Source organism: Pleurodeles waltl, chromosome 1_1, assembly GCF_031143425.1.
Source record: "Pleurodeles waltl isolate 20211129_DDA chromosome 1_1, aPleWal1.hap1.20221129, whole genome shotgun sequence".
Lineage (NCBI taxonomy): Eukaryota > Metazoa > Chordata > Amphibia > Caudata > Salamandridae > Pleurodeles > Pleurodeles waltl.
The window spans coordinates 358212685-358228739 of NC_090436.1; the positions used below are offsets into that span (position 1 = coordinate 358212685).

The 16055-nt window shown below is 43.0% G+C and overlaps 1 protein-coding gene across 1 annotated transcript in view; it reads left to right on the forward strand.

The window, feature by feature from the left end:
* CWC27 (CWC27 spliceosome associated cyclophilin) overlaps positions 1 to 16055 on the forward strand; it is a 998568-nt gene that overhangs the window by 777455 nt on the left and 205058 nt on the right. Inside the window, exon 12 of the mRNA XM_069222723.1 lies at positions 15132 to 15241. Within this exon, the coding sequence (XP_069078824.1) occupies positions 15132 to 15241 (110 nt within the window). The remainder of the gene's footprint in view (positions 1 to 15131; positions 15242 to 16055) is intronic.

Consider the following 16055-nt stretch of genomic DNA (forward strand, 5'->3'; position numbering starts at 1 on the left):
AACGCAAAAAATCGCAATTTTCGCGATTTCTATTTTGTGGTCTGCGAATGCCTTTGATGCATTGCAGACCACGATTTTGCACTCGCAAACGGCCGATTTCGCCGTTTGCGAGTGCAAAATATTTTGATACATCTGGCCCTTAATCTTTAAGAACATTGCAATAAGAAATAAAGTCCATAATAAACATAGGTTTACTATCAAAACATTTATTAGCTGTAACGTGTAACAAATTGCCTGGAAACGTGGATTAGTATAAATAATTGTGGCTGGTATTTGTGTGGTTCATACATAAACGTTATTAAAGCTCTAATTTTGATAATGTACCCCAACAGCGGACTATTGAAAGTCATTTGTGATGTTGTGCGAAACTTTTCATATGTCATTGGGTTGCTAAAGCACAGATAAGTGTTCTTTTGAAGCCAAAGATGCTACTATAAAACGCACTGAAAGAACGCAAACAAATTTACCATCATTTCTGTTCAGGTCGAGCTCGCAAGCTCTTTTCGACCTGTTGTATGCATTCTGCAGGCTTTTAATCATGCCCATCTCATGCCCATCGCATTCACTCGTTCCTGGGCTTGCCTTTCAAAAATCTGTTAATATCATTGATAAATGCTTTATGTTTGTCCTGCTTTGGGGCGGTTTTGTTACCGCCTTGCAGACTGACCCTGTTACTTGGATTATTTCACTACTGCCAATATGTTTTACTGTGAGCGAACTACCTTTTTCTTTTGTGTCTCTCTTTCACGCTCAGGGTGGCATGGCGCTTTGAATTGGCTCACATTGCCGTCCTCCAGCACCTCACGCCCATCTGTGAGTTTCCTGTTCGTGTCTGCCAGTCCCCACCACCTGTCCCACGTTGTTGCTTGTTTCTTATGTGTCTCTCCTTTGCGCGCATGGCAGCCATGGTGCTTTGAATCGACTCGCACTGCTGTCCCCCTGCACCTCCCACCCATCCCTGAGTTTCCTGTTTCTGTCTACCCGTCCCCACCACCCCTTCCATATTGCTGCTTGTTTCTTTCATGACTCTCGTTTGCGCTCATGCTCATGGCGGCTATGGCAATTTGAATCAGCTTGCACTACCGTCCCCCAGCACCTCCCGCCTGTCCCTGAGCTTCCTGTTTGTGTATGCTCTTCCCCTCCACCCATCCCACGTCATTGCTTGTTTGTAGCGCTTAAGCTGCGTTGTTGCAGGAGTAATCCTCGTGCTTCTCTCCAGGCAGTAACTTTGGAAGGGGCTCAGTCGTGAGCTCTCTGGTGGTCATTGCTTTGGCTGTGCCCCCTACAGCTACAGTGTGCGGAATGACTGGTCGACAGTGTGAGTCGGGAGAGGCAGGCTCCGTCTTCCCTCCGCGTGGTTATCAGATGCCATCAGGAATAAGCTCCGTGCGCCAACTAATCACCGGTGTCTGATGCATTAGTTTAGGTTGTTCAGTGGAAGTGAGTTAAAAATGAAACTCACAGCATGCATGATTGTTAAAAAGGACGCTGCAGACTGGAATGGTCAGTGTGCTCAGAATTTAGTGTGGATAAATGGTTTGCCGGAATGGCTTAATATTTTGGTGTGTCAGGCAAATTTAAGGAACATCCGGCAGTGTACAAAAAGAGTCTGCAACAAACACTGCACATATGTCTCAGTCAATGTGTTGTAATGTTACAAACTACTTCAATTGGTCTGTCATTTATATGATTCTTTGTAACCTCCATAATAGTTGTTATGTGGTGCCTCCCTTGTAGCATTTCCAACTGATTCCTGATGATTTTTAAAATGGGTGGTTTCTTTTCCCAATTGTTGTTTGATGCCCATTGGTTTGTGTTGTTATTTTAAATTGACTGATGACAGCAACACTGCTCAGCTATCTCCTCCCAGCCAATACCAAACCGGATGCACAGTGGGCTAGCTGCAAAGGATTAGTTGAGTGCTGCGTGAACAACAGGGTTGACCAATTTATGTGCCAGGAAAAGTCCAATTATGCATTTATAACACCAATAGCTCTAACTCTCGGAAATGCGAGACCTATTGCATTGCAGATGCTTGTTTTAAATATGTGCTCCTGGTAACAAAGTATGCAAACGCTTTTCAAAATGTTAAATAGAGTAGGGTCTCAAGGGGCTAGTTGAGGGTCTGCAGAGCCAATTTCCTGTCAATTCAAAACCCTGGCAGATATATATAACATGTACCCCATTGTAGATACAGGAGACAGTGAAATCGGAGTAGCAACATGTATTGCCATACTGAGGGAAAAATGTAAATCAACTTATGTATATGCTTCCGTGTACATCCACCCCTTTCGAGGAAAATCTGAAAACCCTGACAAAAATCACAGATTGAAGTAGTGAAATTAGAGAACCTTCATCAGACAACTAGACAGCTCGAGATAGAGCTACCTGCAAACTCTACATCTAAAAGAAAAACAACAAAAGGAAAGCTGACATCCTCGCCTTATCAATAAACTGCAATGGCCTGTCTTCCAATGCAAAGTATTGTTGCACATTCTATCGGGAAACAACAAGTTCAGATCCCGAACTGACCATTGCCACAGCGCTCTCTCCAGTGCTTAATTTGTTATATAATGAGTGCCGGTGACCAAAGCACGGCTCAAAAGACTGCGGCCGATGCTATTAAATGTCTCCGTACTAATAACCAAGGCTCTGTAGTACTGAATCCACCTATATAACTTTAATCCTCTTCATACCCGAATCGCATTTTGAAATGTTACAACCATTTCTAATTATATTATGAGCATCTGATATAAAGGCATTTGTCTTCAGGTCTTACTTTGTGTATGGTAGTTTTGGGTTGTGCAATGTTAGTCAGAAGTTGGTTTGAGAATCAGCGTGAAATGGGGGTGGGGGAAGGGGTGTCACTAGATTGAGAATTAACTTATTTGCAAATCTAGGTCTGTTTGCATGGCCTTAAAGAGAGACAGTGCTTAATTTGAACTGGTGGGGTCCACCAGTACTTATTTTTCCTTAGCAGACGTTCCCCGACAGCAAGAGAGGGGAAAATACACAAATGAAGAAGAAAGAGAACACAGAAGAACCGTCAACAAGGGAGAAAGGAGGAGTTTGCCACAGTGAGACAAAGGTGCAGCTTGTGTCTGGCAGTCCATTAAAGGGGTATGAAGAAGATTAAAGTTATATAGGAGACAGGCAAAGCTTATGCAATACCACTTTAGTCACACAGCAACTTATCACACATGAAAGAACCACACAGTGTTAAAAAATAAAGGTACTTTATTATAGTAACTCAACACTAAAATGCCATATACCAAAAAAGTGGAATGTGAGATACAGTCCCCCACCCAAGGATGTGGAATTGTAAGAGGGGGGCTGGAGGTACTAGGAATCCCAAGAGGTGAGTACCAGAGTGACCCCCAGCGACTGGGAGTGCAGAGGTAAGTACCTAGTTTTCCCAAAGACTAACAGGGGTGCTTAGAAAAAAGATTATGCAAGAACAGGACCAGTCTAGAAGAAACCAGTGATGGATTCTGGAAGACGAGGACCTGCATAAGAAGGGGTCTGAGTCCAGTCCACGATGGAGTGTCCAGTGAGGGCAGGAGCTACAACCTACCCTTCTGTGGATGTAGAACCAAGTCGACGAGGAATGAAGAAAACCAGCTGTAGAGCCCACGAGCTGCAGAAAAGTCCTTGGAGCGGTGCTGATGGTGTTCCATGTCGATTGAGTTGCCGATGGTCAGTGGTGCTGAAGAACCATCAACAAGTTTTGGCAAATGCAAGAGAAGCGTTGCAAGGCTGAAGAGGACCAGCAAGGCCCACGGACTCAACCCAGGGGGGGAGCCTGCGGTGACCCTCAGCAGTCGGGAGAGCCAGCAGAAGCAGTCACAACCTCACAGGAACCCACTGGCAGCAGGCACAGTAAGTCTCAGTGAGGCCTGGTCAGCACACCTGAAGAGAAGTCCCAAGCAGCTGGAGCAGCAGAGAGGGGACTGTGCTTGGCAGGATGGAATGCTGGAGGTATGCAGGAGAGTGACTCCCTCACTCAATGGGAGATTCCTTCTTGCGTCTTGGTGCAGGCTGAAGTCTCACTGACCTCAAAGAATGCACAGCCAGGTAAATGTTGCAGTTGTTGGAAGGAGCCGGAGAACCAATGTTGCAAAGCAAAGTTGTCACCGGAGTTGTAGCTTGTCGGTTCCTGAAGAGTCCAGTTTCTGTTCATTGGCCAGAAGATGAAGTAAGTGATGCAGAGGAGTTTTGATGGAGTCTTGCATGTTGGATCTGGGGACCCACCCTCAAGGGAGTCCCTAAATAGCCTTAAAAGGGGGTTTGGTCACCTTGTAAGGTGACCACCTATCAGGAGGGGTCTGTGACATCACCTGCCTGACCTGGCCACTTTGATGATCCCAGGGGCCACTGCACATCTTGTTTTCAAGATGGCAGAATCAAGTGGCCACCTGTAGGAGCCCTGGGGTGGTGATGGACAGGGAAGTGCTCACTCCCCTTTCCTTTGACCAGTTTCATGCCAGATCAGGGACAGGGGTCCCTGGACTGGTGCAAACCGGTTTATGGAAGGAGGGGACCAATTGTGCCCTACAAAGAAAACCGGTGGCTTGGGGAGGCTACCCCTCCCAAGCCTTGATCACCTATTTCCAAGGGAGAGTGTGTTTCCTCCCTCTTCCACAGGAAATCCTTTATTCTGCCTTCCCCCTGGTCAAGCAGCAGGAGGTCAGAAACCTATCTGAGGGGTGGCGGCAGCGAGAGCTGCCCGGAAAACCCCAGAAGACTGCTTGAAGCAAAACTGGGAGTCCTCTAAAGAGCCCCCAGAGAGCATGGAATCATACAACCAATACTAGCAACAGTATTGGGGTATGGTTCCGACATGTTTGATACCAAACATGCCCTGGTTCGGAGTTACCATTATGTAGCTAGACACAAATAGTGACCTGTGTCCAGTACACGGGTAAAATGGCTTCCCCGCAATTACGAAGTCCAGTGCAATGGAACTGGAGTTCGCAGGGTCACCTCTGCTCACGCAGGGGTGCCCTCACACACAGGGACCTGCACCCTGCCCTCTGGGCTAGCAGGGCCTGACATAGAGGTGACTTACAGTGACCCTGTGGTGAAAGGGTGCATGCACCTTTTCGCAGAGGCTGCAATGGCAGGCCTGCAGACACATTTTGCATGGGCTCTCATGGGTGGCACAATACATGCTGCAGCCCATGGGAAACCCCTAGTGCCCCAATGCCCTGGTACCTAAGTACCAAATACTGGGGTCTTATAAGAGGGCACCAGGTTGCCAATTGTGGGGTGTACAAAGTCCTAGGCAACCAAATTTGGAAGGAGAGAGCACAATCACTGGGGTCCTGGTTAGCAGGTTTCAAGTGAAAACAGTCTAAGCATACTGATAGCAGGTAAAAAGTGGGGGTAACCATGCCAAAAAGAGGGTACTTTCCTACAGTCTAGAGTTACTCTGGTGACAAATCTTCTCTGATCAGTCTTGTCCTTCTTGTGTCTTTAATCTTTCAACACAAAAAAATGTGCGGGCTTTGTCTTGCAACTGCGCCCATTTCGATAGGAAGGTGGACAAAGGATTTTCTCAGTTTTCCTATTTTCGACTAGAGGTAGTACTCTGCCATTTTTTGACAACTAGCTTTCCTTTCTCCTACCTGAATATCATTGTTTACCATATTAGTTATGGAGTTCAGCAGTCCTGTACAAAGTCTCTAGAAATCGTTCAAACCTATTAATATGAGAAGTAAGGAAAACATGTAGAAGTATTTAGATAATGTACTGTAACAGAGATTCTTCTAGTGATGGTCAACAGAAATAATCTCCTGTGCCGCTTTCCCACCTGTGTTTCTAAACATTTGCCCGTGATATTATTGTGAATGTATGATTTATTCTGAGGTTATCTGTAGCTCTAAATATTTTTGCCTATGCCCAGTAGCAATCGTTTTATTGTGGCACCGTTTCTGTATCTTAGTCATCACTGATGTTTCATAAAACATATCATAATTAACCAACCCACGCTATGGTTACCACACTGCTCCACTCTGTTTTTGGTGAAGGAGATTGCACAAATACCAAGTAAACCGTCAGAGTGAGCGTGCCGTGTATATTTAGCCCATAAGATGTGCTATTTTCACCATATATATTGTTTTAAAATTTGACTGAATGCCTCTTTCAGATGCCTTTTTTAGTCATATAACATAAATTGCCAACAGTTGAATATTCAAAAACATTTGGAATAAGATGTTCACAGTTGTTGCATTAGGACTGAGTAGACCTACACAAAAGGTAATTTACTTTTTCTACCACGTGCTGTCTTGAATCAGATCCCAAAGCATCACCTCACCTTTCCCTTTTGGGACTGCATCTGTTATCTTCGGATTCCCCTACTGGAACTTATGCAATTGATGGAAAATGTTACAATATGTGACTGAGTTATTTCTCATCCTGGTGGTCACATGCCACTGCTTCCACTGGCAGCAGATTAAGGCAGATGTCTAATTTACAGGGTTGTCAAAATTAAACATTCATGGAAAGAAAGTTCAGGTTGTGAAATAGAATATTGTGATGCAAAATGTTTACCTGGATAAGGGTGGACAATTCCAACGGCAATGCACAAAGGAGGTGGATAAGAAGGTCTCGGGGTTTGAGGACCATGCTAAAATACTGAATCATGCCATCACAGCAATTAAAACAGTAGCCCGTCATACAAATAAGGAAGTAGACATGGAGGATCACTCTCAGTACAGCAATGCCACAGTCTTCTGATCTGCTGGAGAAGAAAGAGGTTGCATAGAGGCAGTCCTGATTTTTTTTGATTTTTTTTTAATGGATGAATTTAGCATTTGTATTGCATAGTCAATTACTTCAGGAAAGAAGTGTCCTGGCGCTAGAAACAGAAGATAAAATCAGTCACAGTTTATCTACACTTCAAGGAAGAGCGTGGCCGATTACGTGGAGTGTGTGAAAAATAGTCTTCAAATGGTATCTAAATGTAATCAAATCATCCCGAGTTCCTAAAATTGATAGTAAAAGTATTCCAGGCTCGGTACGTGCTCACTGTTAACGAGCGAACGCCAAGTCTCCCTTTTTAAAAAAAATTAGGCACATTTGCTAAACAGATTGGGATCTGAGTGGGTGGGAGGGCAGATAATTGGAAAATAATGAAGCCATGTAAGAGCGCCGGCCACCGTTTTACATAGTTTGGGGCATGGGCACAGAACTTTAAATAAACATCTTTTGTGGACAAGGATCAGTGTATATTCGTGAGTTTGTTAAAATTGAAGCTGTTTTCTTTAAGACCAGAAGCACTCTAGCAGCCGCATTTTACAGCATATGCATTCTGTGTACCAAATATTTCAGTAGTCCTATCAACAGGGAATCAAAATAATCCATCCTCGCCAGGATAAGGACTTTAATCTGTTTGTTTTCTTGCTGATTCGGGAAGAAAGATAAGAATTTTCCTAATTATGTTTAAAATTGAAAAAACATATAGAGCACATGCTCTTACCATGTCCCACAAAGGAAAAATCGGAGTCCCCCTATACTCCAAGGTTCTGTACCTGGTAAACAGATTAAGGCACCTCACCTAACTTCTTCTACTACCACTCCTGCCACCGGGTGCTATTCATTCCAAAGACCTTGATTTCAGTCTTACTGGCTTTAAAAAACAGTAAGTTGGCATCTAGAAACTCCTTAAAGGCAGCCTCCTAGATTACATGCATCCTCCATTGGATTGGTATCTAAAAATCAGCTGGGTGTTGTCAGTGTATGTGTGGGATGAATTTCCAAAAGACTATCAAGTAAGCCAAGGGGGTGTGTACAGATTTAAGAGATAGGGGCTCAAAACCAAACCCTGAGGGACCCTGGTCAGAATGGGCTTGGGGGTTGATCCAAAGTTGGCAAGGGCCATTGTTTGTATCATGCCCTTTAGGAAGGATGTAAACTAAGTCAAGACTGTACCCGATACCGCAGCGTTTTAAAGCTGCAGATTGATTAATCTATGTCAGGGCTGCATTTCCATTCTCATCCAAGGTTTTCCTGATGTCTTCGGTAGCATTAACTAGGACGTTCTCCATAGAAAGGCCCCTGAAGAATCCTGAGTGAGCGTTATATTTTAGCAAATATGTCTTCTGATTTTGGGACAGCTGATTGTGAACTGCGATCTTAGTATTCTTCGTAAATAAAGGAAGGAGGGCAATTGAATCGAAATTTACCATAACCTTCAGGTCCCGATTGGGTTTCTTAAGCACAGGGGAGACTGTGACTGCCTTCCATGTCCTGGGTATCAAATGAGAGCTGAGAGAAAGCAATTGCTTCACATATGTTTAAGGAAAGAAATTCAGAAATTGTTACAAACATTGACCATGTATGATCAAGGAGAGGCAGGGTTGTTGAAGAGGTACTTCCCACGGACTGTGGTAATTTATTAAGTTGACAATCTTGTTATGAAAAAATGCTGGTAAGTTGTCACAGCGACTTTGAGATAGCTTTGGAAATTACTATCCATCCCTGGGCAGGCTATTCTCTTGTACAACCTAAAGATTACCCTAGTGGGATTTTTGACCCTAAAATCCGCTTCTGGGTCAACATAGCATTTAAAATTGTGTTTGATAAATTTGTTATAGGTATGAAGGAATGTATTGTATGTTAAAATATGATGTGGCTCATAACCTTTCCGCTATTGCCTTTCCAGATTGTTACATTCCCTTTTCAATGCCGTGAGCTCCGTATTGACCTATGGGACACTGGTTATATTTCAATTACATCTGACCTGTTTAGGAGGAATCAGTTTGTCCACTTGTCCAGAGAAGATAAAAGCCAAGTCTAAACCAAACTAGAGTTGGTCATAGGATCAGCCTCAAGGAGAGAGGAGCTAGAAGAGTTTAGCACTTTCTCCTATTCCTGGGGGCCAAGATGTTTCCATGGTCTAGATGTGAGTGTGGGAGAACTCAAAGACTGGTCAATATCATGAGCAACGCTGAAGTTGAAACCATTCAGGCGATAATCTGTTCAAGTGTACTTGAGAGCACTTCTGAGAAGACACTAAAGAGAGAGGTATAAGCATAGCATCTAGAGTGTGGCCTCTGTCATGGGTGTGGCCATCAATGAGATTTTTCAAATGTAATATTTGACGAATGTGATAAAAAAGTTTTAGCGTCCTTCTCAACCATATTATCAAGGTGAATTTAAAAAAAACCCTAAGTAGAAGTTTGCTAACATTAACAAGACGTCCAGCACCTGATTAAAAAAAGGAGTAGCTGAAATCGCTTGTTAATCCATGGTGGGTCTATAAAAGAAAACACATTTAAAAAAGGTCCGAGTAGACACATTAAATGTTAAGGCCAGTGACTCAACCCCTGCCACTGGGAGAATCTGATAGTTAGAGACTTCAAATCTGTCTTGAAAGGTGCATGCTACACCCCATCCATTTTTATGTTGTCTATCAAAGTGTTCAATTTAATAGTCTGGGGGACTCACCAAAATATATCTGGGGTTGAATCAGCTTTTAACAAGGTCTGTTTTACAAAAAAAAAAAAGTTAAAATTAATCTCCTTAACCCCTTCGCTGCCAGGCCTTTTCCCCTCCTGTGCCGAGCCTTTTTTTGGCTATTTGGGGCAGTTCGCGCTTAGGCCCTCATAACTTTTTGTTCACATAAGCTACCCACGCCAAATTTGCATCCGTTTTTACCAACATCCTAGGGATTCTAGAGGTACCCAGACTTTGTGGGTTCCCCAAAAGGAGGCCAAGAAATTAGCCAAAAATACAGTGAAAATGTCGTTTTTTTTAAAAACAATTGGAAAAGGGGGCTGCAGAAGAAGGCTTGTGGTTTTTTCCCTGAAAATGGCATCAACAACGGGTTTGCGGTGCTAAAATCACCAGCTTCCCAGCTTTCAGGAACAGGCAGACTTGAATCAGAAAACCCAATTTTTCAACACAATTTTGCCATTTTACTGGGACATACCTCATTTTTACGATTTTTGTGCTTTTAGCCTCCTTCCAGTCAGTGACAGAAATGGGCATGAAACCAATGCTGGATCCCAGAAACCGAAACATTTCTGAAAAGTAGACAAAATGCTGAATTCAGCAAGGGGTAATTTGTGTAGATCCTACAAGGGTTTCCTACAGAAAATAACAACTGAAAAAAAATACTACTGAAATTGAGGTTAAAAAATCTGCAATTTTTTTCTACGTTTTACTCTGTAACTTTTTCCTGCAATGTCAGATTTTTTAAAACAATATACCGTTATGTCTGCTGGACTCTTCTGGTTGCGGGGATATGTAGGGCTTGTAGGTTCATCAAGAACTCTAGGTACCCAGAGCCAATAAATGACCTGCACCCTGCCTTGGGTTTTCATTCTATACCGGGTATACAGCAATTCATTTGCTGAAATATAAAGAGTAAAAAATAGCTATCAAGAAAACCTTTGTATTTCCAAAATGGGCACAAGATAAGGTGTTGAGGAGCAGTGGTTATTTGCACATCTCTGAATTCCGGGGTGCCCATACTAGCATGTGAATTATAGGGCATTCCTCAAATAGACGTCTTTTTTACACACTCTCTTATATTTGGAAGGAAAAAAAGTAGAGAAAGACAAGGGGCAATAACACTTGTTTATGGGGTGACTTTTGGGGCTCTGACCAGGTTCTGTTACCCAGAATCCTTTGCAAACCTCAAAATTTGGCTAAAAAAACACATTTTCCTCACATTTCGGTGACAGAAAGTTCTGGAATCTCAGACGAGCCACAAATTTACTTCCACCCAGCGTTCCCCCAAGTCTCCCGATAAAAATGGTACCTCACTTGTGTGGGTGGGCCTAGTGCCCACGAAAGGAAATGGCCCAAAACACAACGTGGACACATCACATTTTTTCACAGAAAACAGAGGTGTTTTTTTGCAAAGTGCCAACCTGTGGATTTTGGCCTCTAGCTCAGCCAGAAATGGCCTAAAATACAATTTGCCCCTCCAGGGGAGCCACCCTTGCCTAAGGGGTCGCTCCCCATCTCTAAAAAAACAAAAAAAAAAAAAAAATTTGCCCTGGCGCCTACAGGTTTCTACCCCCCGGGGGGCAGAAATGGCCTAAAATAAATTGGACTCCCCACCCCACCCCATGGAGCGACCCTTGCCTACGGGGTCGCTCCCCTTGCGTGATGGCGCAAAAAAAAAGATCCCAAAGCGGGCAGAAATGGCCTAAATATAATTTGCCTCTCTAGGGGAGCGACCCTTGCCTAAGGGGTCGCTCCCCATCTCTAAAAAACAAACAAACAAAAAAATAATTTGCCCTAGCGCCTAGAGGTTTCTGTCCCCCCTGGGGGCAGATCGGCCTAATACCAATAGGCCGATCTGCCCCCGGGGGGACAGAAATGGGCAGAAATGGCCTAAATATAATTTGCCCCCTATGGGAGCGACCCTTGCCTAAGGGGTCGCTCCCCACACCTAAAACAAAAAATAAACAAAAGAAAAAAATAATATATCCCTGGTGACCCCCAGGGGGCACCCCTTTCTGCGCCCCCCCCCCCCCGGGGCAGATCGGGGGCAGAAAAGGCCTTAAAAAAAAAATGCCCCCCCTGGGAGCGACCCTTGCCCAAGGGGTCGCTCCCTTATGTGAGTTTCATAAATAAAAAAGATATCCCTGGTGTCTAGTGGGCGTTTTGACAGCCGGATTGCTTTCAATCTGGCTGCCAAAACACAGAGAGAGACTTCAAAGGGAAGGAAATACATTTCCTTCCCTTTGAAGCCTCTCTCGGCCTCCCCCACGTGATCGAAAGAGAAAAGCATAGCATTTCTCTTCCGATTGCGCTGGAAGCTCAGCTTCCTGCGCGATGGGGGAGGCTCTGTGATTGTCAGCGCGCGGACTTCACAGTGGGGGTGAAGGGGGGGTTTCGGGGGTAGAAGGGGAAGGGCTTCCCCTTCCATCCCTGACTTGGGGGGTGGGGGGGAACCCCACAGAGGGAGCGCTAGCGCTCCCTCTGGGCTGGGTGCCGCAGGACGTAACCATTACGTCCACGGCACAGAACTGGTTAATCAGTTTGTTTACTTCCACACAGTGTGTACCAATGGACCTAACATTGTTGCATGCACATTTAAGATATCAGATCCTGTCTTTAGGCCCCTGTCTTGAGCAGCCAACCTTCTTATCCAGAGCCACACTAATGAGGGATGCATGGCCTGACTTTAGCTTTATTTCGGGATATTCCTGAAAAATATTTTCCAAGCCAAGATGTAGAAGCCAGCTGGTGAGGCCAACTGTAGAACTCATAAAGTATAGCTGCTTATTTCTGGATGGATCTGACCAGGGTCCATGGGCCAGGTCCAGGTGCAGATGGGCTTGCCGCTGGTGCCCCTTGGGCGTGGATGCACAGCGTCTATGCTTATATCCCTGCAGTCAGTCATAAGACCTAGACCGTGGTAGACTCAGTGCATCTCCTACCTAAGATGGTGGTTGTCCAAGTGCAACTTTCTCCCTAACATCAAGGCTCAGGACATGACTAATCCAGGCTGGCCTTGTGTGAACAAAGTAAAGTGGAAAGTGCAGATGTATGAAGGGGAAAAGTCTAATTAAAAATACATACTGTAAATAACTCACAGTGCCGATCAAACACAAATTAAAACATACCTCGAAAGAGTTGCGACTGCTTCCATTCATTTTGTTTAAGAAAAAGTACGCCCATCGTCCCTTCTTATATTCCCAACATCGGTCATACCAAGGGGACTGTGGCTTAGACTCCATGCAGGTCGGCCTCCTAGCTAAGATGGCACTTGTCCAAGTGCAAATTGCTGTTTAACACTTTGTTTTGGGAAATGAAGAAACTGTTTCATGATGTTTCTGGGATACAGTCTATAATTCTAGGCCATGATGTTTGCCTTCTGTCTTAGAATTCTGCCTACTTATGTATGCAACAGATGCCCTTCACACATTTATAGTTATTCTTGAATAGTCTATTCAATGTTAGATTTTAAATTTGAGATAGTGTACAATCAGTCTAAGACTAATCAGCCTCAGCTCACAATCTGTTTTGTTCCAAGGCGTATGGATGTATTTTTTTTAAAGGTCTGTAATTTATATCCTGTCCTCATAAATGAGCATACACATACTTTTAATACTTTTGAGCGCTAGTGAGTTATTGATGTGTTCTTCACAAATGATCAATAGCAGTACACCATTGAATACCTACGGATTTTATATAGTTTGACTTATGAAAGCATCACTATTTAAGTTTATTTTAATGATTTACTGGAGAGAGAGACAGTAGGTTCTACACCCCAGCTGTCTCTATCCTCTTGAGCCCAGTGCCTGTGCTTCTGCAGTGTTGGAGCTTTGCCCCCCTGAGTTCTACTGAAGAACAGAACATTAGATTATTGCTTTTGAAAGAAGAAACGTGAGTTGTCTGTTGCGGCTGATTGATTGAATCTGCTCTTGCAAAAAAGTGAATTAGCAGTTTTGTGCTTGCTTTTGAGGTCTGCCTTATCTGTTTTTTTAAATACCTATTGCTACCAATATATTGATACATATGCTTAAAGTGGGCTTTGGCTCTGTCCATTAATTTGATGGTTTTCTTTGTATTTTGTATTTCCCCCTCTGCATTAATTTTTCCTTTTTAATCCCACCCGCGATCCCTCGCCTACTTTAATTTAATTTCCTGTTCTGGTCATTCCACCTTCCACTAATCATTTCCTGCCACCCGGCTCGTCTCTCCCTTTCCTTCTCACGTATCCCAGGTCATCATTTCCTGCCATCCAGCTCCCTGGTCTTCATTTTGCCTCTCAGTGCCCTTACTGAGACTCTCTATGTCCCTCCCTCCACCAACACCTCACTCCAAACCATCCTGTATTCTGGGTTAAGAGGTGTTTGTAATCTAAACTGTTGAGTTACTTTTACAGACAAGTGACTGGTACTACCTATGAAGATTAGGGTGAACTCTTCCAAAACTTAGAGCTGTGCAAAGAGTCTCTATAATGACTATCACTATGGCTATTCCCAAAATAGTAATCGGTCTTTAACCTGGTTTCCTCTTCTTTCTGTTCCTCTTTTGTTTCAAACAATTGCCTCAGCGCCAGGATACCAGTTTTGGCTACAGTCTGCTTTACAAGGGTTATATAGTAATAATAATAATAAAAATAATAGCTATTATATCTCAGCATAGGGATATTAATTTAGGGAAACATGAAAAATCATTCGACTTGTGAAAGCGAGTTTGCAAACTTACGTGATATATGTCCTTTTTGTGATCTGCCTCCTCAGATGAAAAGCACGATCAAGATGTTTTGCTTTACATTCAAGGTCATCAGATCTCTTCATATTTTTCTAGTGTCCTCTGATGGAGGGGAGGAAGAGCGAATGCATACTTGAGACATTTTTTAACTCAAAAGACATCTATAACTGCCTTTGACACGTTTAAGTACCAACTGCAGTGCCTGAGGCGATCTATTTGCTTTGCCAGGGCTTGTAAATCGCTGTATGTTGCTCAGTTGAAGTGTTGACCACTGGTGGCACCACAAAATGGCAATTTGACGCTGATTTGTGAATTGTTTTTTACATCTGCATGTTATCAGGCTACGTTAAGGTTTTTTTCGAAATAAGGCTCTCTACTGCAGTTTTTCATCCAAGCGTTAACAGATTCCATTTCTTTTTTGTCATTTTATGACAAACTTGACTACATATAAACACGATTTTTACAAGTGCTCGTTCTCCCGCTTCCTCAGATGACTGTGTATCATCCTATCTGAAATGCATTGTTGGAAAATGTAGCAGTGGGACACAGTAAACTACTGTACAGTATTTTGTTTACATTTACTGTTATATATGTTGTTACATGTATTGTGTTCTTCCCAAAGGGCTTGACGTGAAACATTTTAGATGCATCACTTATATTTGATTGACTTCAGAACGATGGAAATCTGACACAGCCCTGACACTTTTAAGCATTCACTGTTGTGCTAGCGCAGACTGTAGAGCCGGTGCATTAACCTAGATCACATCACATGCCAAATCTATAGTATACTATCAACTTTTGTTTTGAAACTTTTCTTAAGCATTGCTGTGAACATACAATAGAATATTATAGTGAGCCACGTTATGTGCCATGCGTGATGTTGGTTTGACTTCTCTGTTTACCAGGAAAACAATTTTGGGTATTTATTGATTATCTCATGTTTTCAGGCAAAGAAACACTTGCAAGCAGTGCTGTTGCAGAGTACCTCAAAGAGAAAGAGAAGTATGAGCTGTTAAGGAAACAAAAGGCAAAGAAAGGTGCTTCCCGGGAAGAGCAGGTATGGACCGACTGTCATGATCTCAGATGTAGAATGCTCCGAATGGAAGCCGTCTAAATTATATGGTTGAATATTTATGTTGCTTACTAAAATTCTATATTTATACTAAGAACATTAAAATCATAGATATTCAGAACTAAACAATATAAAACGCTATAACCGGGAGGTAACATAGTCGGTGCCATTACTTGCACAGAAATCTCAAGCAATATTAGTCGTGGTTCATTTACTGAGACTAAAGTTAGTTGATGATATCACATTTTATATTAGTGAGTGTTTCCAAATCACAATCAACAGCAGACAGATATCTGGATATTTTCCAAATGGAAGCAGCAGGAAACCTGCAAGGCTATCATATGCATCATATTTAATCATGACCAGCTTTAATCATCTCAGCCTTAAGTCGTGGAACTTTGGACATAGTTAAGTTTGGCAAGTATTGAGAGGGATACATCCAACACCCACATTTATTGCAGTCATTTCAGAATTCCACCAAACGTAATGCTTTTGGAAAAGGGAAAGTTGGCTCTACCTAAATGTTATGTATTTCATTCTTATTTAGTCACATGAGATTTATTTCAGATAACCAACCTTCTAGCCCAAATGTTTTAATAGAATTCAGCGAGTAGAATTTTTTTTTTTGTTTTCTTCAACAGTCTGTTCTGATGGATTATTCTACCTGCAGATTCCTTACTTTCTGAATTTCCCAGACTGGATCCTGAAACTCACTTAATAGTTCTTCTACGCTGTTAGAGGCCGCTGTCTCCATGTCCACACAGGAAATAGTACCATTGTGAAGTAAGTGGAGACATAA